General features: G+C 46.6%; 2 protein-coding genes across 9 annotated transcripts in view; one reads left to right on the top strand and one right to left on the bottom strand.

The window, feature by feature from the left end:
• Positions 1-5324: 5324 nt before the first annotated feature.
• Positions 5325-10903, top strand: pck1 (phosphoenolpyruvate carboxykinase 1 (soluble)). 3 transcript variants are annotated; one of them, XM_061785817.1, is made up of 9 exons: positions 5325-5483; positions 5882-6114; positions 6665-7053; positions 7357-7544; positions 7611-7773; positions 7852-8076; positions 8296-8427; positions 9209-9304; positions 9428-10903. In XM_061785817.1, the coding sequence occupies exons 2-9, from the start codon at positions 5891-5893 to the stop codon at positions 9883-9885; spliced, it is 1875 nt and encodes a 624-aa protein (XP_061641801.1). In that variant the 5' UTR covers positions 5325-5483; positions 5882-5890; the 3' UTR covers positions 9886-10903. The 3 variants fall into 3 exon arrangements, with proteins under 3 accessions (XP_061641801.1, XP_061641799.1, XP_061641802.1); XM_061785815.1 differs by having other exon boundaries at positions 5422-5613; XM_061785818.1 differs by having other exon boundaries at positions 5422-6114.
• Positions 10904-11821: 918 nt separating this feature from the next.
• pmepa1 (prostate transmembrane protein, androgen induced 1) overlaps positions 11822-22346 on the bottom strand; it is a 21028-nt gene continuing 10503 nt past the window's right edge. For 3 of the 6 annotated variants that reach the window (XM_061785841.1, XM_061785836.1, XM_061785840.1), the window contains exons 2-5: positions 20491-20651; positions 19784-19831; positions 19398-19714; positions 14051-18832 (exon numbers count right to left, since the gene is read on the bottom strand). In XM_061785841.1, the coding sequence (XP_061641825.1) occupies positions 18688-18832; positions 19398-19714; positions 19784-19831; positions 20491-20631 (651 nt within the window). In that variant the 5' untranslated portion in view covers positions 20632-20651 and the 3' untranslated portion in view covers positions 14051-18687. Of the gene's footprint in view, positions 12971-14050; positions 18833-19397; positions 19715-19783; positions 19832-20490; positions 20652-22346 lie in introns of those variants that run through there. The other 3 variants (XM_061785837.1, XM_061785838.1, XM_061785839.1) reach the window with 3 other exon arrangements.

Genomic DNA, 22346 nt, shown 5'->3' with positions numbered 1-22346 from the left:
CGTACGTCAGTTGTTGCTGGGCTCCAAGGTTTAAATGTCATCACCATAGTAAAGTGGGCTTGTAGGATAAAAAAAAAAACACACTTTTTATTTTTCCATCCCTTTATTAAAAAAACAATATTTTAAATTGACAGTGCGGAAAACTGATTATGATTGAGTTACTGGTTTGGTCCGTAACGTCAGAAAACCGGCAAAAATATTGATCGTTGCTTTCAAAAGCAGCAGATGTTTGCAAATGGTTAATTTAATTTAACAAACACGACATTTTTGAAAGTTTCAAGTCAAACTTTAACATTCTCAATCGTTGTGCAAGTGTAAACAAGTGTTTGACTGTGACAACGACGACGGCGGGAAAAGCCAAAGAAAAAGCAAACGGCGGTTAAGCCGCTTCCGAGGAAAGTGCGCCACGCCGGGCCTTTCCGCTCCGAGACGGGCGCGAGCCCAACGCCGGAGGGAAGGGGCCGACCTGGCCGCATACCGTGTCGGCAGCTACTTTGCCCAGTAGGCCGGATTGGTAGGCAAGTCGCTAACTAGCTCGGTTGGATTAGTAGATACTGAAGCTAGGTAGGTAGGTAGAAAGTAGATGGTTGTTACACACATAGGACGCTCATAGCTTTACTGGAGGAGTGGGAGGTCCTTTGGGAGTTTCTGCTGAGGCTGCATTCTTCAAATTCATGAAACAAACACAAGGTCAAATGTGCGCACACACACACGCACACAAACACACTCACACAATCATATTACTGCAGATTTTAACGTAATCATAATCAAAATATTTTGGAACCATATTTCATCCTGATGTACAAAGTTAACGGGCTCGCAGTGCGCTTCCTCTGCCACCTGTCCTGCGGTGTGTGTGTGTGAGCGTGTGTGTGTGTGTGTGTGTGTGTGGGGGGGGGGCGCGGTGTGGCGCCTCAGGCCCGGCTCACGTCACACGTACAGTTTACTGTCGCCGCGATTCCAGTTGGCCGGGTTGCGTCACCATGACAACAGTGAGATACAAAAGAGTCAAGTTTGTGCTGTCAATCAAAAAGCCATTACACCGGACGAACTCAAGGTGGCGCTCCTACCGAATGTACTGGAAGCGAAGCTCCCAACTGGACAGAAATATTGGGACACCTACAGGAAGTGAAAATGTGGAGTTTGGACTAAAGTCTTGGGACACCAACAGGAAGTTCGTTTGACTCTGCTGTCTGCGGCCAGGTCGGCAATCTGCTCTCAATTGGCCGACCTGGATAAACAAAGGATAAGCACGAATAAAAGGAAGAAATAGGTAGCGAGATGGACACACTACTTTTGTACTCTGTCACCTGCAGGAAGTCAATAGTGAAGAAACATAAAAGGGTTGGGGCACTTACAGGAAGTGAAATGGGGAAAATGAGGGGGATTTGGAGCACATTTTGGGGTTATGCAACGGAAGTGAACGTCGAAAGTGAGGCAACACGTACCAAAGCCTCTCGACAAGATGGAGCGCTAATATTCAGGCTGTGGCGCAACCTCAGATGGATTCTTCCATCGATAAATCAACCGTGCGCAAAACGTTGACGTGAACAACATGTTGTTTGTGTGACGCGCACGTGTGCACCTTGAGCCGCACGTTGACGTCAGCAGCCTCGAGTGTGAGCGTGTGTGCGTGTTATATGTTGACGTGTGTTTGCATTGCAACACTCTTTGATGTGCGTGCGGTGTTGCTGAAGTTGCAGTCGACAACACGCAAAGTCAGGGTCAATGCGCTTAGCTTAGCTTAGCTTAGCTTTTGACTAACACTGTCATTTAACCATCTTCTTCTTTTCCTTCGGGCTTGTCCCTTTCGGGTTGGCCACAGCGCGTCATCCTTTTCCACGTCGGCCTATCTCCTGCATCCTCCTCTCGAACACCAGCTGCCCATCGTGTCTTCCCTCACGACATCCATCAACCTTCTCTTCGGTCTTCCTCTCGCTCGCTTGCCTGGCAGCTCCATCCTCATCACCCTTCTAGCAATATACTCACGCTCTCTCCTCTCTGGACGTGTCCAAACCATCCAAGTCTGCTCTCTCTAACTTTGCCTCCAAAACATCGAACCTCGGCCGTCCCTCCGAGGAGCTCATTTCTAATTTGATCCAACCCGGTCACTCCGAGAGCGAACCTCAACATCTTCATTTGCTCTGCTTCCTGTCGTCTCTTCAGTGCCACTGTCTCGAATCCGTCCCTCACCACTGTCTTCTGAACTTTGCCCTTCATCCGAGCAGAGACTCTTCTGTCACATGACACACCTGACACCTTCCTCCACCCGTTTCTTCACTTCCTGACCACACTCCCCATTGCTCTGGACGGTTGACCCCAAGTATCTTCTCCCTGTAGCCTCACTCTTCCCCCACCACCCCTCTCATTCATGCACGTATATTCTGTCTTACTTGGGCTAATCTTCATTCCTCTTCTTTCCAGCGCATGCCTCCATCTTTCTAACTGTTCCTCCACCTGCTCCCTGCTTTCACTGCAGATCACAATGTCCTCTGTGAACATCACAGTCCACGGGGATTCCAGTCTAACATCATCTGTCAGCCTATCCGAACAGGATAGGGGCTCAGGGCTGATACCTGATGCAGTCCCACCTCCGCCTTAAATTCATCTGTCACACCTTCAGCACACCTCACCGCTGTTCTGCTGCCCTCGTACATGTCCTGTATTATTCTAACATACTTCTCTGCCACTCCAGACCTCCGCATGCAGTACCACAGTTCCTCTCTGGGTACTCTGTCATAGGTTTTCTCTAGATCCACAAAGACACAATGTAGCTCCTTCTGACCTTCTCTGGACTTTTCCATCAACATCCTCAAGGCAAATGATGGATCTGCGGTCCTCTTTCTAGGCATGAAACCATACTGTTGCTCGCAAATACTCACTTCTGTCCTGAGTCGAGCCTCCACGACTCTTTCCCATAACTTCCTTGTGAGGCTCATCAACTTTATTCCTCTATAGTTCCCACAGCTCTGCACATCACCCTTGTTCTTAATAATGGGCATCAGCACACTTTTCCTCCATTCCTCAGGCATCTTCTCACGCGCTAGAATTCTATTGAACAAGCTGGTCAAAAACTCCACAGCCACCTCTCCTAGATGCTTCCATACTTCCACAGGAATGTCATCAGGACCACCGCCTTTCATTTTTCATCCTCTTTCATGCCTTTCTAACTTCCCCCTTACTAATCATTGCCACTTCCTGGTCCACCACACTTGCCTCTTCTACTCTAACTTCCCTCGTTCATCAACCCCTCGAAGTATTCTTTCCATCTACCTGGCACACTGCTGGCACCAGTCAACATATTTCCATCTCTATCCTTAATCACCCTAACCTGCTGCACATCCTTCCCATCTCTATCCCTCTGTCTGGCCAGCCTGTATAGATCCTTTTCTCCTTCTTTAGTGTCCAACCTGCCATACATGTCATCATATGCCTCTTGTTTTGCCTTCGCCACCTCTACCTTTGCCCTGTGTCGCATCTCAATGTATTCCTTTCGCCTCTCCTCGGTCCTCTCCAGTGTCCCACTTCTTCTTCGCTAACCTTTTTCCTTGTACAATTTCCTGTACTTTGAGGTTCCGCCACCAAGTCTGCTTCTCTCCTTTCCTGCCAGAAGATAAACCAAGTACTCTCCTGCCTACCTCTCTGATCACCTTGGCTGAAGTGGTCCAGTCTTCTGGAAAAGCTCCTCCCGTCCACCGAGAGCCTGTCTCAGCTCTTCCCGAAAAGCCGTGCAACACTCGTCCTGTCTCAGCTTCCACCACGTGCTTCTCTGCTCTGCCTTTGTCTTCTTAATCTTCCTCCCCACCACCGGAGTCATCTTCTTTCCTGTCTAGCCACACTCTCCCCTACCACTCCCTTACCGTCAGTATGCTCCTTCAGATGACATCGTCTGCACAAGATGTAATCCACCTGCGTGCTTCTACCTCCGCTCTTGTAGGTCACCCTATGTTCCTGCATAACAAATAACAAGTTAACTAGCCAAGAAAAAAAATGAAGTCAATAGCTAGCTAACAATCTATCTGTCTGTCAGTCCGTCCATCCGTCGTTCGCTTGACCGAGCTAGCCACCCTCAGCAACCACGCCAGGCCTTCATCCAACCGACCAACGAACCAACCAACAAATAAAGTAACGGACGAACGAACACATGAACAAACGAAGTACGCAATGAACCGGCTAAATAAAATGAACAACAAACGAATCAATCGACTAACAAATGAAAATAAATATTCAACTCGCTGACAAACTAACAAACTTACTCATAAACGAAGTAACAAAAAGATGAACAAAGTATGGAATGAACTAGGTACAAAATTGAACAACAGACAAATTAGCTAACAAATTGATGAACAAACAAACAAGCTATCGAACAATCTGACTAAAGCGGCTCACAAATGAACAAACAAACTAACTAACTAACATCAGGATCGAAAAACATTTGGCCTGAAAATCAGCCGAGTGGAGAGCTGTTAGGGTTGAAAATCAGTTGGGTGTAAAGTCACCGAGTTTCAAAACGATTAGCATTTCAAATCATTAGGGTCGCAGTCGGTTTGGTGTCGTTGAGGCGATATTGCTGAGTTGAGCCGCGATGCCGTGTGCCGATGTCAGTCTTCTCATGACTTTTGTGTTTTTACAACTTGACTGCGCGTAGTCCATAAAAACACGGCACCCGGGGTCTTACGCAACACGGTCCGCGCGTAGCGTGACCGCGTCGCGTTCCTTCCCGTCCGCTCGTAAATAAGACACGGAGGGCCAAGTCCGTCGGCGACAAACGCCTTTTGACCGAGCTGCTCATCAACATGGCCACACGCCGGCAATTTTGGGGACCTTGTCTTCACCTGCTGCGAAGGAATTAACGAAGGAACTCACAAATGAACAAACAACTCTCGAAATGACAACATTCAATTCATTTACTGACTCACCAACAACAAATGTATCATGTATCCCCTGGAACTAAACTAACTAACTAACTAACTAAGTAACGAAGTAGGTAAATAAATCCAAGTAACGAGCTCAAGGACATAAATCAGAATACAGCATGTTTATTGTATGTACGATGTGCAACGTAGCGTATGTGACATACTGTACATGTGCACTGACTCAACTTGTCGATTGGCTCAGGCGGCGAGCCCCCCGCGGTCTTCCAATGACAAAGTCACGCCGTCAACTTACGTCACAGTTCAAAGGTAAATGCTGCTTATTATGGGATGTTTTCATCTGGGCAGGGTGGGGGGGTCGGCGCAGATAAGATAGTCGATAATCAATAGGCTGTAAAGCCTTCATCAAACCACTTCGGAATGAGTCATTCGCCTCGGAACGGAACAACAGGTCCGAACACGCGCAAGGCCCCCTTCGGCCCCCTTCGGCCCCGGGAGCTCCGCCTCCCGGTGGGAGGTTCCAGAGGATAAAAAGAGCGCAACTCGGTGAGCGGCGCACACACGGCGGATGACATCGCTGTAAAGACCGGCAACAGCGTAGCAAGTCAGGTCAGTCACCGTACTTCTTCAATGAGGCCATTTTTACTAGTCAGCTTCCTTCAATAGTCACCAGTCAGTAGGTTAGTGAGATCATATGAGGCGTTAGGGTCCAGCATACAGTACATCATTCTCCATCATGGTTAGTTTGTTTGTTTTTTGTGTGTCATTTACTAACTCGGTTAGATGGTTAGTTTGTTCGTTCATTTATTCGTTAAGTTGGTTCATAAGCGTATTTGTTAGTGAGTGACTCGATAAACGTGCTGTGCAACACAATCAAAGGAGGTTAGCCACGCTATTTTTTCATCTGGTAGTTAGTTGCTAAGTACACGTTTGTCACTTCTTCTCGGACCTTCGCACGTTCTCCCTCCTCCTCCTCCTCCTCCTCGGGCTCCGTGCTCGCCACGCAGTCGACCGCGATGCCTCCTCAGCTGGCGTCTCCGAAGCAGGACGGGCCTCGGGTGCTGCGGGGCGAGCTGAGCGCCCTGGGCCCGGCCGTCAGGGAGTTCGTGGAGGCCAACGTGAAGCTCTGTCGGCCGGACGCCCTCCACATCTGCGACGGCTCCGACGAGGAGAACCGGACCGTCCTGGCCCAGCTGGAGGAGCGGGGCGTGATCAAGAAGCTGCCCAAGTACCACAACTGGTAGGCGGAGAGCACGGCATGTCAAAGCCAACGCGTAATCTGGCATCTTGTGGCTGTCGAGGATGTTTTTGCTTGTTCCTGAATAACAGAGCTCGAGGAAAACCCGTGAGACCGGTCAGTCCAGTCCCCTCGCATGTTAAACACCAGACAGACATCATATGAAAGTACCGACTGAACTATTGAGACGTCACGCCGTAGTTTTGTCCCGCTTTGCACATTTCCTTCACTTTTGAATATTGTTGTCCACATTTTCCTCACCTATTGTAGGTGTCCCAATACTTTTGTCCGAACACCACATTTTCTTCACTTTTCACGTCCAGTAAATGTCCCAATACTCAATATTTTCCTCACTTTTTTTGTCACATTGACTTCCTTTTTGTCCCAATACTCCCCCCCCCCCCCCCCCCGCCCCCAAACTCCACGTTTTCTTAATGTTGTTGTTTTGTTTTTGGTCCCAATACTTTTGTCCAACTCCATATTTTCACTGCTGCAGGTGTCCCAATACTTGTGCCCCTCAACTCGATCTCCCCCCCCCCCCCCCCCCCTGCAGCTGGCTGGCCAGGACGGACCCTCGGGACGTGGCCCGCGTGGAGAGCCGGACGGTGATCGTGACCCGCGACCGGCGCGACGCGGCGCCAACCCCTCTGGAGGGCGGCGTCAGTCAGTTGGGTCGCTGGATGTCACCCGAGGAACTGGACAAAGCGGTCGCTCGGCGCTTCCCGGGCTGTATGAAGGGTCGCACGATGTACGTGGTACCCTTCAGTATGGGACCGATCGGATCGGCGCTGTCCAAGATCGGCGTGGAGCTGACCGACTCGCCTTACGTGGTGGCCAGCATGAGGGTGATGACCCGGATGGGGAAGGCGGTTCTGACCGCCCTCGGGACCGGCGACTTCGTCCGCTGTCTGCACTCCGTCGGCTGCCCGCTGCCACTTCAAAGTACGTACAGTAGACTTCTCTCACGAATTGTCTCAAGTCAGACGGGTCACCAATTTTAGAACTCGGGTTTTACGATTGGTCACTGGTTGGCAGAGGTGGGAGTAAGTCACATACGTGCAAGTGATGAATAAATCTCAAATCTCAAAGTTCCAAGTTACTGTGGCAAAAATCAAGCAAGTCAAGTCGAGTCCCCCACGAAATTTCAAGTTCAAGCAGCGGAGGTGGGGACTCGAGTCACATGACTTGACGAAGCCCACCTTGGCTTCCTCCAGGCAAGTAAGACTGCATGTTTCCTGTCTTCAGGGCCTCTGGTGAACAACTGGCCTTGTAACCCCGAGCAGACCCTGATCGCCCAGATCCCAGAACACCGGCAGATCATCTCTTTCGGGAGCAGCTACGGTGGAAATTCCCTGCTCGGCAAGAAGTGCTTCGCCCTACGCATCGCCTCACGTCTCGCCAAGGAAGAAGGCTGGCTGGCAGAGCACATGCTGGTAGGACGCTGAGCCGTCTACCAGAGCCCACCCCGGAGAACTCTTATTGACTTGTGTCCCGCTCAGATTCTGGGCATCACCGACCCTTCGGGCCAGAAGAAGTACATGGCGGCCGCGTTCCCCAGCGCCTGTGGGAAGACCAACCTGGCCATGCTGAGCCCCACGCTGCCCGGCTGGAAGGTGGAGTGCGTGGGAGATGACATCGCCTGGATGAAGTTTGACCACCGAGGTTAGGAACCACCAGGAGCATCCAGCCCCTTTCCAATGTCTTGTTTTCTTATCGCTCCCATCATTCCCTTCCCACCAGGTCACCTGCGAGCTATCAATCCAGAGAACGGGTTCTTCGGAGTTGCACCTGGCACCTCCGCCAAGACCAACCCCAACGCCATGGCCACCATTGCCAAGAACACCATCTTCACCAACGTGGCAGAGACCAGCGACGGCGGCGTGCACTGGGAGGGCATGGACGAGGCGTTGCCAGAGGGTGTCACCGTTACTTCATGGAAGAACAAACCATGGAGCCCGGAAGATGGTGAGAGAGAGAGAGAGAGAGAGAGAGAGAAAAAAAACAAGGCCAAAAAAAAAAGAAAGCAGCATTATTCGTTGATCAGAATCAGATTCAGAATCATCTTTATTTTGCCAAGTATGTCCAAAAAACACAGAAGGAATTTGTCTCCAGTAGTTGGAGTCGCTCTAGTATGACAACAGACAATTGACAGAGGATATAAGGCAACTTGGCTTGTTTGTTTAGGAGAACCTTGCGCCCACCCCAACTCCCGCTTCTGCGCTCCGGCCGATCAGTGCCCCATCATCGACCCGCTGTGGGAATCGCCTGAGGGGGTCCCCATCGAGGCTATCATCTTTGGGGGACGCCGGCCTGAAGGTGAGCCGGAATGACTCTGAGTTCCAGACGCCATTTGTGGTACTTTCAATGTCGTTTGCATGTGGCGATCTGCTAAGTTTGAGCCCAATCGGGCTCCTGGAGCCAGCTCCTCCTCACAGAGATATAGTAGCGATAGACATCCATCCATCCGTCCGTCCATCCATATTCTTCGGTTTATCTGGGTCTGGATTGTGGAGGGCAGCAGTCTCAGTAGGGAATCCAGACTTCACTGTCTCCTCCTCTAGGTTATAGCGATAAGTTAGAGCGATAAGTCATAGGTCGGAACCAGAGTCATGGTACAGTTCCAAATGAACTCCTATCCACTCATACACAGTTGTAAAAGCAATCCGAACTTAATCTGCCACATCCATCAAATTATTCTATCAGATTTTACCCTAAAGGGCTCCTGTAGCTGGCTTCTCTTTGCAGTCTGGGATACCTTAGTACTATCTCTCCATCCATTTTTTTCCCACTAGTCTGAGTCCTGGTTGCAGGCCCAATCTGCCTTTCTCAAGCTACCTCCTTTAGTACCACGGGGGGAATAAGTAGACATTTGTAGTCCCTCCAATGTATCCTAGGTCTGGTCCGAGGTCTCGGGATAGCGGCAAACAAACTCCTACGCGATTGTAAAAGCCATCTGAACATGATAGGCTACATATGATTACATCAAGAAAAAAACACATTTACAGACCATTCAGACCAGAGAAAGTGAACTATAGATGTGAAAGGTCCCTTTAAGAGTCCATGATCTCATGACTAAATCTTTCCTCTTGGTCTTCAGGCGTCCCGCTGGTCTTTGAGGCGTTCAGCTGGCAACACGGCGTCTTTGTTGGAGCTGCCGTGCGTTCGGAGGCTACTGCAGCAGCCGAACACAAAGGTAAGTACCATAAGCCGTTTTCGACTTATTCGTGATTTGCATATGTGTGACTTGCTCCCACCGCTGGTAAGAAGTCCCACGAACAACGGTGGTCAACTGACTTCTCCTCCTTCCGCGTCCTAGGCAAGGAGATCATGCACGACCCATTCGCCATGCGTCCCTTCTTCGGCTACAACTTCGGCCACTACCTGTCGCACTGGTTGAGCATGGCAGAGCGTCCCGGTGTCAAGCTGCCCAAGATCTTCCACGTCAACTGGTTCCGCAAGAGCCCTTCGGCCGGTTTCCTTTGGCCCGGTTTTGGCGAAAACATCCGTGTCCTGGACTGGATGTTCCGCCGGCTGAACGGTGAGGCCGGAGCATTGCCCTCTGCCGTGGGCTACCTGCCGTGCCATGATTCCTTAGATCTGGAGGGCCTGAGGGATCCCGTGGACCTGGACCAGCTCTTTGCTCTGGACCAGGAGTTCTGGCAGAAGGAGGCGGAAGAAGTCGGGAAGTACTTCGCCACGCAAGTCAACGAGGACCTTCCCGCCGAGGTGGCGAGGCAGCTGGAACTCCTTCGGCAGAGGGTCAACCAGATGTGAAGTTTTTGAAAAATGTGTTTTCTCGAGAAGATTCTACACATTCCCTTGGATGGGAGGGGGGGGGGGGGGGGGGGTATCTTCAATTTGCATGGTAATCATTTTTGGCTAACTGCGAGTAATTCAAGGTGATTTGTTTTTGATTGGAAGTTGAGTGAAGAAATGTATATTCAGTTAAATCCCGGTTTATGCCGGGGATGCATTCCGGACCGACCCACCAGAGGTGAAAATCTGCAATATAAAGAGAGCGCATAAAAAAAACATTGTTTTCATAGTTCTACAGGTTTTAGGACCCGAGCGTTGCTGCAAATAGCAAAAAAAAAAAAAAACACTAATGAACAAAAACTGTTTGTGATTTTCTAGATGAATAGTTTCAACCATAGATATAAAACAAACAATGATCCCCAACACTTTCATATCATTTCATATTCATCTTAAAACATTACCCTTAAAAATTCTGAAGAAATGCGCCAGAAGAGCATGTGTAGCATAGCAAAAGCATACGCATGCGGTAAACTTCTGCTAACAACCCAGGCTAAACTTGGCTCCTCCCCAACATACAAAGATTTTAGTCTCTCAGTGGAGATGCCCTCCTTGACCCCAATTACTACTTTCCTATTATCCAGCAGCTTGGGCGCCATCTTGCACCTTTTGTGAGTTTTTCAGCAAATGGGAAAAAGTGACTTTGTAAATAGCAAATTTGCGGGTGTTCACTGTATTGCCCCACTGATTGGTTAGCATTCAATGCTAACTGCTAGCAGCGGGATTTCACTGTATTCCCGCCTGAATGGTTAGCATTCAATGCTAACTGCGGCCTGCCTAAATTTTTGAATGGTAAGTTACATTTTGAAAAGCATCCGGAGATGACTTTAGGTTTCTTTTTTTCTCTCTTATTTTATCATCACCTCATTTATTTTTGTATATACATCTATATAGTGTATCCATTTTGCCAACATTTGGTGCAAATCTGATGTGGAAACATTTGTCTGTGTTACTGTAATAAACACTGGAAAACACTTGAGATTTGACTTTGTATGGTTTTTTTTGTTGTCGTTTCCTCAAGCAGATCACAAACATATTTGACTACGCCTGCAGATAAAATGGGTCATCTCGTTTTACGATGGTACGATTTATCTTTATTTCCCCTGATAAATAACACCGCAGAGTTGCGCTTGAGAGCGTTTCGCAAGTCTCGCTACGTCGTCATGAAAATCATTTCAAGTTGGCGAGACCACGTGTGCCGCTCACATCCTGCACGCAAAAAAAGGCTGTAAAGATAAGCGGCACTCACAGTTAAATATCTACGATGATTAGAGGTGATGGAACATTCGATATCGCGTAAACGTGCCACATTGTATATTGTGCAAAACGTTAAACAACATGTAAATATGGTACAGTCGTGGTGAATAGAAATGAAATATAATACAAATGCGCCATACGTATTAAATGCAATGTACTGTAAATATGCAACATTCAATAAAAACATATTTAAAAAAAAATAGAGTGTCCAAAATATTGGAAAGAGGCCTTAAATGGGCGTTTGGATTTGGGGCAAATCCGAAATAAGTGAAATCTGCGATCCGCACGCTCACTTAAACCTTGAACGACATTCTTATTATTTGCCGCCGTCCAAAAGTCCCCCCAAAAAGTTGTCATGTTAGTTTTTCTCTGCTTTGATAACTTCCAACTTGGCCTCTTGAAATACGCAGTAGAAACCTCTGCTGTCGTGATGAATCCGTTGCAGAAAATCTGACTGAAACACAATCGTGCGAAATCCAAAACAATATTTCCAATGGGAAATCATGCAAATGCGATGAATCCGTTCCACTCACTCCAAAATATTAACACTAAACACATTTGATAGACAATAACTTTATCTTTATGTCCAAAAACAGTGTGGAATAAACGTTTACCTTTATGGAAGACGCTTGATGGCGTTTTGGACGAGGAGGCGAGAGAGGTGGACCCTTTCCCAGTTCTTTCTCGAATTCGATGGCGTCTTTGGCCTCCTTAATCAAATGGCCGGCACCGGAGCTTTCTGCCGTACTGCGTCGAAAGATGACGGGGCGTATTCCACAATGCTTCCGATGAAGAACGTGCGTCGATTCCGGAAATTGAACGGCTGAGTCGTTTGAAAACTGGGACAAATTTTAGACCAAACAAAATTGCGGAAAATCAAACTCGGGCATACGAAACCCGAGGTTCCTTCTTATTTACTGGAGGGAATGATACAATTTGCTTCGAATGGATTCCATTCTCGACTCAACACATGTCATCGTTCATCCATTTTGGGGAGCGGGGAGCAGTTTCGTCAAATATTCTTTGTTTCCCAAAGAATTTACGGTTTACGGCTTCTGCGCTTCTGCAAGACGCAATTTTGATTTGAAGAAGTGGACACACCCTCTGCCGACAATGACATTTGAATTGAGCAGATGAAGACGAGGTCGAAGAAGATGTACGTTTAGCGATTTCAGGGAAAAAGATGCTGCGGGTACGGAGAATATATTTTGAAGGGAGATTTTATACCAAGGACAAGAACTCATATTAGTTTATGCATTAAAAGTAAAAAGGGGGAAAAAATGTCTCCAAGCAAGCTGACAGGTAGTCAAACGGAAGAAGGCCCTCGGGTGACGTGAAGTGATGAAGCAGTGAAAGTCTTCTTCACTGTTGTTGTTCTCCACCTCTTGCGTAACACGTCAAGATAAAGACGGCGGGCAAAGTTCATCATCGCTAACTCGTTTTCGACAGCTCGTCTCGGCTTCGGGACTTCGGGGAACGATGCGGAAAAAAACAACCGCTCCCAAAACTCGCGTAAACGTGTTGATTAGTGCTCACCGATGAGGTGAGATGAGATGTCCTCAGCCATCAAAGCATCACAAACCAAACGGGAAAATGCAATTAGAAATGAGACATGGCGTGGAACTGCTTAAGGAGCCTGAAGCTGCATTGGAATGCTCTGGAAGTTGGGATGTTTTGAATTGATCGGGAAAGATCTTCAATCTCTTCATTCGGCAATTTCACCGTCAACCTTTTTGGGATGGGATCAATAGATTCCCGAGATGTCCGGAAGTTTGGGATCGGTGGAGAACTGCGGAAGGAGGAGGCAAATGCGTCAAAGATTCCTTCCATTTGGACAACCGCACCACTTTGCCTGAACGTGTGCTAGCTTAATGCTAACACATAATGTGAAACTCCACTGACGGGCTAATGAATAGCATCTTTGTCGCGGTGTTTCAACCCTTGAAGCTAGAAGATATTAGAACACAAACGGTGCCAACACGTGTTGACAAACAATGTAACAGTGCGCACAGTCGCATATTCTTTATCCTCGGCGAAGAACGACGAATATTTTAGCGACCGTCTCCGTGTCTATCCGCATTGTCTTGATGAGACTGCCCCCAGGTGGCCAGAAGCAGCGGCGCAACGCCCATTGAATTGATGTCAAGTGGAACAATAACGGTTTCATTCTTTCCCATTTGATTCAATGATGTCACTACTGTATATTTTCAGTCCAATATTCTTGAGTGCTAGCTTTCAAAAACAAAGCCCGAAATATGAATTTGTGTCTTTTAATATCCTTTGTGTAGTCGTTATAGCAATACGTGGTCCAATTGAAAATAAAGTGAGTCTGTTTAGGACGAGGATGACTTTTGTCATTTTTGTCTCGTTGAAGGCCATCATCATATTTTCAAAAACCTTCAACGTCACACTTGAGAATCCTGCACTTGTTTTGCTGGAAGCAATGTAAAAAAAAAAAAACAACAACAAACAAACAAACAAACAATTGCAATGCAACGAACTCGAGTCCATCCAAATGAGACGACTTGTCTCCTGTTGCATTTTGGGGGGCGCGCATTTTGTTTGTGTCCGAGCGCGCCACCTGCTGCACACGAGCCGCAATTACACCTTTGCACACGGCGACGATCAAGCGCCTTTTGACTGCACTTGACGCGCTCACATTTTCTTCTGCATCCAATTAAGAAGCGCCGAACTTTTCAAAATGTATGACTAGCCCGTCTGACAATAATAAAGTTGTTTTATTTTGTAAAGCTCTTGTTTTGGCTCCAAATATCTACTAAAGAAATGTTTTGATATTCAGTATGTATGATTAAGAGCGTGTTATGAGTCTGGTCCTTCTTATGCGAACACAAAAAAAAAAAAGCCAATGTTTTTGTACAAAAAGGCATTTATTTTGACAACAGTACAAATTGAAATGATTCAAATCATCAAACAACAAGAAGAAGAGTTTCCGAGGAGCGTTTTCTTCCAAACGCAAACATCCCGAGTGCGCTTTCAATGCAAAAACTTCGACATTGAACAAATCTTCAAATTGTGCCTTCGGAATGTTGGCTAACAAACAAACTAAGCGAGCGGCGGGATTTGTGCATTCTAAAATCCCCCCCCCCCCTCCAAAAAATTTTTGGGGACCAGATTGTGCTGGACTTCCCACGCGTGGCCCACGCCGAGGAAGTTTCCGGAAGCTCCGAGGAAATTTGCCAGGAGATCGCGTGGCGCGCTGCGTTCCGCAAAACTGCGGAAAACGGGACGTTCCGCGAAAAAGTGCGAGGGAAACCGACGGCGCTCAAAAGTTGACCTTCGAGACGACATTTGAATCTTTTGATTGATAATTGACCTTCGTGGAACCTCCGATTTGCGACGCCCGTTTCAACTTACAAACTTCCCAAAACAAAAAACAACAACAACAACAAACGCCATTAAAGCCATCGTCCTGCAAGATGTTTATCGTGTGGGCTTGGCTTGTTCTTTGGCTTTTTTTTTGTTTGTTTGTTTGTGATTTGCCATTGCCCACCGCCCGAAAAATGTCCAAAGACATCTTCAGAAGGTGAAGAAGACTACTTTGACTTGACATGACCTTTCTGAACAATGTTATGCGATGTTATTTGTTGTACACTTTTACGACTGTTAAATTGTTACAAATGCCATAATAATATATCCCATAATCATAACAAGAAATGAATAAAAAACTTTGGGTCAGTCAGACATCTTCAATGTTAAATAGTTTTGTTTTATCTTTTAGTTTTAGTTGATTTTTTGGTTTAAAATCCTTTTTTTATTTATAATAATTATTATTAATAATAATTGTTTTTCTGTGATTTTACAGCAATTCTTGTTTTTGTTTGTATGTTTAAACGTGCGAAAATGCTCCTTTTGACGTGTGCTGTACATTGACGAAAGGATTATGTAGCTGACATCTTTAAGGAGTGAGTAGCTTTACTTTATTTTAGTTTGATGTGTTTTATTTTAGCACTGTTTGTGAGTGTGTGTGTGTGTGTTTTTTTTTTTTTTTTTTTTTTTAAACTTTACAAGCATGCAAATGGGCGGCACGGTGGCCGACTGGTTAGAGCGTCAGCCTCACAGTTCTGAGGACCCGGGTTCAATCCCCGGCCCCGCCTGTGTGGAGTTTGCATGTTCTCCCCGTGCCTGCGTGGGTTTTCTCCGGGCACTCCGGTTTCCTCCCACATCCCAAAAACATGCATTAATTGGAGACTCTAAACTGCCCGTAGGTATGACTGTGAGTGCGAATGGTTGTTTGTTTCTATGTGCCCTGCGATTGGCTGGCAACCAGTTCAGGGTGTACCCCGCCTCCTGCCCGATGACAGCTGGGATAGGCTCCAGCACGCCCGCGACCCTAGTGAGGAGAAGCGGCTCAGAAAATGGATGGATGGAAGCATGCAAATGAGAAATGCAACATTTTGCACGGTCTGTTCTGTTAATCGGGGATTTTCTGTCTTTAAAGGGTGAGCAATTTGACTTTATTTTAGTTTAGAGTGATTCATTTGTTTTCTTTGTTGTGTTTTTTTTCTTTTTTTTTTTTTACACTTTTACAACAATTACAAATGTTAAAATCCAGCCTTTTGCATTGCCGATAAGGTGACTAAAGGACTATAGCTTGTGCCTGTCAGAGTAGTTTTACTTTATTTGAGTTTGATTTGAGCGTGTTTTGAACTTCCACGTGCGGCAACTGGGAACATCGCCCGACTGTCACGGGTTGACGATGGTGCCAATTTCACCCGGGAACAGATTATTTCAATATTATTTCGGATGGCAAACAATTTCATGGGACACATCGTGTTCCACTTTGGAGGTTCCACTGGATATTGCGAATTAAAATTGTGAATTTTTTTTTTTTGGAACGCTTTGAGTTCGAAGTTCCAAATTCCCAGCCGTCTTCGAACGCACAATCACTCCTCACAACGGAGACTTGACAAACTGACGACTATATTTCATTTTTTATGTTTTTTTTTTTTTTTTTTTTTCCCCCCAAATGTTGCAAGTGAGCTAAAGTAAACGGAACCAGATCGAAATGCAGAAGGCACACACGTGCAGATGCCGTGATTAGCGCGAGACGCTGACAAAAGTTTCACACTCGAGGAGATTGGGGTGGGGGTGGGGGGGGGGGGGGAAGGACGGAATGATGTGAAAATGTGTGAATAAAACATTTAAAAACAACAACAATGCTAAGCTAAACTAGCATGAAAGAAGGCAAACTGCGGATGTATTGCAACGCTCTCGCTACAACAAAAGCATCATCATCATCATCATCCTCCTCATCATCCAATCATCTTTGAGGCTCTGAGGGAGGCGTGTCCCGGCATGATTGACAGCCCAAACTGGCCACTCACGCCTCAAACAAAACACATTGCCAGGGAGACCGCGGAAGGAGCTGTGTCATTGGACGCCGGAAGTAGGAAACAGGAAGCACTTGCTCAGACAGGAAGTGGAGAGGCGAGCGGGGCAACTTGGAGGCTGACCACGTGTGTGTGCGTGTATGCGGAGTTTGTTTAGTCTGCTCGGTGTGTTTGGTTTATAGTCTAAACAGCAGCAACACGCGCACGCACGCACGCACGCACAAATGGCAGAGGGGCTTTGGTCTGACTGGACAGTCGTTCCCGCATGACAAAGGTCAAAGGGTGGAGTCATAGGAAGATTGAACGTACACACACAGACACACACCTCTTCAGTTATAATGTCATCGAAAAAGCGCTGCTTGTCCACAGTTGACACTAAAGGACATCTACTTGTGTGGGCCTCTCCGAGAGCCCCGCCCCCTCCACCTCCTCCACCAATCGTTAGCCAGCAAACAGTCGCCGTGGTCAGCTCCGCAGGATCCCTGATCAGAACCCGTCCGGTCTCGTCATACCCGCTGCGACCCTCCCAGGCGCGACAAGCGCACTGCGACCGAGCGCACTTTCCTGCGGAGGGCGCTGTTGCATAAAGACCGGACCCTAGGGGGCGCTGGATTTGTCGGGTCTGCGGCGCCTTTTGCGACGGCGTTGCAGACGGGTCGCCGCTGACACTCGTGTCACCTGTCAACACTTCCGTGTGTCTGCTCTGCGGCGACCAGTCACACGCCGACGCATGAAGAGAGAACTGGAGGATTGGACGCTCACTGCTTTCTGATTGGACGCCAATGCTGGCCGACTTGTTTTTCTTTTGTCTGATGCAGTAAAGTGCTGACACCAGAACAACACGCGCACACATATTTGTGTGCACGTGCGTGTGCATGCATGTCAATGTGTGTGCGTGGTTCCCACATTTAATAGTATGCACGTCACCCACATGGTCATGAAGACAAGAATGATTTGTCAACGTGTGTGTCAAAGTCTGTCGATGTAAACCCGACAATACCACAAAGACAAGAAGAAGTGTGTGTGTGTGTGTGTGTGTCACATTGCTTGCTTCATTCATTCATTCCTTCATTCATTCATTCATTCATCTTCCGTTCCGGGTCGCGGGCGCTTGCTTCATTGGTTACCCCATGAAGCCACAAAGACAAGATAAGTGTGAGGCTCCTCCATTGTGTAACCCTTATGCAGCAAAGACAAGTATGAGAGTGCATGGGCTGACAGTTCCACATTTGATTGACAAACTGGGCGATGGTGACCGCCTGCTTAGGGGGCGGGGCCAAACCTTTGGCCAACGGGAGGGAACGATAACGGGCCTCTCTGATTGGACGTTTTGCACTATGAGCCAAAATAGCGCCATTTGTGTGTACGTGTGCGCGTCCAATGGACAGAGCTCCTTTTACACTTCTGTACGACATCAAAAACATAGTGCAATTCTTTTCATATAAATAAAATAAAAACGTTTCCACTTGTTAGCAAGTACGCAGCAGACGGGATGTCAAGTCTTTTTTTGTCTCTCTAAAACTAAAAACAAAAAAGAAAACCACAAAAACCATATTTTACTGATTAGAAATGATGTCGCTCATCAAGGATGTTTTGGCGTTTTCTTGTGCAAAGCTTCCGTAGAAAACGTCTTTCGCGAATCTCACCGGCGTAGACTCCTCCGTCCAGTGGAGAACATTAAGGCAGAGCGCTTAGCACGTGCTAAGCTAGTCAAACGTCACAAGGAGGCAAACAAGAAAGGACTTTGTGTGCTAGTATCTCCCAGTGCTTTTATGGCACGGCACTAGTAACACCCGGTGATAGTATGGCCTGGCACTGGTTGGGCCTGGCACGACTACGACCTGACTCTAGTGTAGCCCGGTGCTCTCGAATGTCTCAGTACTAGTATTACAAGTGCACAAGTATTTCCCAGTACTAGTGTGTTGCGGCGCTAGCAGCCAGAACAGAATTAAAGTCAAAACGAATCAAAATGTAGACGAACAAACAAGTAAATATGTAACAATCCTTATACAGGAAGTAGAAAGCTGTGCAACAGGAAGTGATGCCCCCCCCGGTGGTGAGGCGTGACTCATCTCTTATTCCCAACCAATCAGAGTGCAGGTTGGTCGTCACGGGTTACTGACCGGTCGTATGGAGTCACAACTTGCCGAGGGTTCTACAATTTCTCTTTTGTGTTCCTGGCGTTCCGGCTGTCCAGTTCCGGTGGCGGGTGCGAAGCCCCGGGGTGGTAGAGGTGTTCTATCACCTCGCTGTAGGTAGGGGGCGCGCCTTCCTGTTTGTGCTGCCGGGTCGCTCGGAGGCTGTCGAGAAAATGGAGCGCGTCAATCGAGCAGAACCGAGCGGGACTCAATCACTTTTGATCCGGAGAGCTATCCACACTACACCTGCTCTTCACAAACGAAGCCTACACCTAATTCCCTAACCTGATAACCCTAAAACCCAACCGTACTAAAACTAATTCAAAACCTGGACCCTAACTCCCCAAACCCTAACACCCCCCAACCATTAATGCCAATAGTCCCAAGAGAAGGCTCTAATCCAAAAGTTTGGTTCTAAAACTAACCCTCAGAAACCTAAAACCTAACTGCACTAACACTAATTCAAACCCTGACCATAAACCTTAACCCTAATCCCCAAATCTGAATCTATAACCCCAACCCTCCCCATGAAGCTAAATATAACCGTACTAACACTAAGTCCCCAAAATCTAATACCCCCAACCGTTAATGCTACCCCTAACGATTAAGCCTTACCCCCAGACCCAAACCGTTAGCCTTAACCCTGAGCCCTCTTGTAACCTGAAACCCTCAAACTCCTAACCGCCACCTCATCGACTTTTTCAGGAGGATGGCGGTCACTCGCTACCTGGCGTGCACGTAGGAAGTGGGCGGGTCAAGAGGGTGGGAGTCAAAGACGGTGCGGTTGGGCGGCGGCCGCACAGACTCCCGGTTCAACTCCATCTGCTGCTCGGGGTCTCGCAGCTGTAGGGTGCACGGCCCCTGGTAGGGCGGCGGCTCCTCGCCGTCCGACAGCGAGATGGTGGGCGGCAGGTCCGTGATCAGGTCGTGGCGCAGGACCGGGAACGTGGGCTGGAAGCGGCCCGCGGGAGGGGGACCCCCCTGCGGGACACGCCGCGGAAGGTTCGACGCTCCTCGGGCCGAACCCCGGGGCTGGAACCCGTGCTGCGAGACAGAGGGAAGTCGGGTCATGTGACTGTGATGTCATAACAGGAAGCAGCAAGTCTCTGATACCTGATTCCCGACGCCGCTTGGTCCCTCCGAGCTCCACAGACCCGCTTCCTGATGGGTACGCAACGCAACAAAGTTGTCATTTTTCAAGAGTATAAAGTGTAGCTGTGAGTATTATGTCTCTTTACATGTTTAAATATGGGATGCTTATAACTCGCAACATCGATTCGAGTTTTGTTAGCCATCTATGGCATTTTGCATTGTGTAGCATTAGCATTAAACTAGCAGACTTTCGTTATGGCAAGTTAGGAGGTTTTTCAGGGTTTTTTTTCCCCCAACAAAATGTAGTACTTTTTTAGATAAATGTTTTTAATCTTATGACAACAAAAAACAAAATATTTCAAGAAAAAAAGTTTTTTTTTTTTGACTTTTTTTTTTTTTTTTTTTACCTTCCTTTCAAGATTATTATTTTTTTTTTTAAATCTTATGACAATAAAGTTGAATTTTTCCTGAAAACAGTCAGGCTTTTTTCAAGCAAAATGTTTTCGAGATAAGTTTTAATCTAATGACAACAAAGTTACCTTTTTCAAGAAAAAGTCACATTTCTTTTGAGATTTTCTGAAAACTTTTTTCCCCCAAGATAAAACGTTGTAATGTGATGACAATAAAGTTTCAATTTAAAAAAATAATAATAATCCTTTGTACTGTATTTGTTATTCTGGTTTCTTCATGCAACTTTTCCAAGGTCATGGGAAAAGTTACAAACTAACCATGCAGGCGACGTGTCGGCGTGGCCCCGGCAGGGGCGGGGCTTGACGGGAGAGCAGCGATCGCGCCGAAAGCCGATAGTGGTTGAGCACGCACGTGATCACCACCACCATCACCAACATCACCACAATGATCACCACCATCTGAACCAACTCCAACTGGGCTACACACACAACACAAACAAAACAAAAACACAATCGGCACAACACTCTGGTGACGTCACAATGTAGTCAAATAAAAGAAAAACAAAAAGACAAATGCTATAAGCTTTTTTTTCATTTCAGTAAAAGAGAAAGCAAGAAAAAAAATGGCGATAAAGTAGAAGAAAATGTTTTAGCCAAAGAAGACTACTGGCAGCAAGAATTAAGTTTTGTAAGTTGTCACTTGTTGCCAGGCAGAATTTGTAGGCCACAATCATTTGTGCCTCAAAGCGTTCAGTGTGACAGAGTGATGTCATGTTTATTAAATCTCACAAGTGAATAACATCCTCACATTTATGTGGTCACTTGTTGCTAGGGAGAGTTCCCAGGGCACAATCATTTGTGCCCCAAGCATCAGCGAAGACATATGATAATTCGCATCAATTCAACACAATGAAATTCAAATATATACAGTACATTAAAAAAAAACTATGAGGGGAAAAATGAAAAACAAGTTGTATTATTATGAGGCTGAAGTTGTGTTTTTTTCCTTAAAAAAAAAAAATAGAATTTCATGGAATTAGTTGGATTATTATGATTTGTTTTACTTATGAAGAACATTTGGGGTCCTTCAAAGATGAACTTATCCCACCAGGATGTTTTGAACATTCTGCCCCCTGAAGCCACTTTGACTCAGCAACATGAAATTTGGTAGACAAAAAAACAACAACAACAACAACAACATAAACAGGAAGTCAGCCATTCGGGGTTTGAAGCAGACCTTTTAGCCTCATCTTTCTTGTGTTACTTTCCACCTCTGCAAATGATTTGCCTCTGTCAGGATGACGTGCAGCCAGGTTTAGTGTGCCAGACACACACACGCACGCACGCGCGCACGCACGCACACGCACGCGCACACACCAGACCAGACCAGACAGACAGGGCGGGCTTTGTTTCGCAGCAGTCGGCTCTAAATGCTCCACGAGCCCTTAACACACGCACACGCGGGGTTTTTCTCACACTTTTTTTTTTTTTAACAGGGAGCACTAAGAGGTCACAAACACGCACATACACACAGATGTCTAGACGGTACACACGGTGCTATAAATGTCCTGACCACACACACACACACACACGTATTATAACGACATCTACACATTGTAAAAACATTGCGATATTTATCTTCAGCGTTCTTTCTTCCAGTTTTTCGATGATCATGTCATTGGCGTGTTATGATATTATTGCTGGCAAACTATGGTGATATTATCGTATAACTTTATTGACAGCATATTTCTATAGGAAACTAGTGAATTTTCTTGTTTCAATTCAACGTACGGACTATCAACGTGATTATTGTAACCCATTAAAACATCACAATAAGATTGGATTTCCTATGTTGTTTTAGTTATTCAATTGAAAGCATATTAAACATATTAAAGCTGCTTTTTTTATGTCCGAAATTGCTGTATCGTGCTATTATTGTTCGCAAAATATCATATGGTAAGTAACTTTGCTCTTTACATTTCTTAATTATTTGATGTGTTTTTTCTCCTCCACTTTGTCAATGCTGTATCATGATTTTATCATATGCCAAATATTGCCATAATATCTATCACACGCGACTATATCGTCATTCCATGATGGAAATATATGAGAAACGTTTTTTTTTCTTCTTAATATTAAATGACTGAATTTCTTTGATGTTTTTGCATCAATGA

The sequence above is a fragment of the Phyllopteryx taeniolatus genome, chromosome 9, assembly GCF_024500385.1.
Source record: "Phyllopteryx taeniolatus isolate TA_2022b chromosome 9, UOR_Ptae_1.2, whole genome shotgun sequence".
Classification (NCBI taxonomy): domain Eukaryota; kingdom Metazoa; phylum Chordata; class Actinopteri; order Syngnathiformes; family Syngnathidae; genus Phyllopteryx; species Phyllopteryx taeniolatus.
This window is presented reverse-complemented; position numbering and strand designations above follow the sequence as displayed.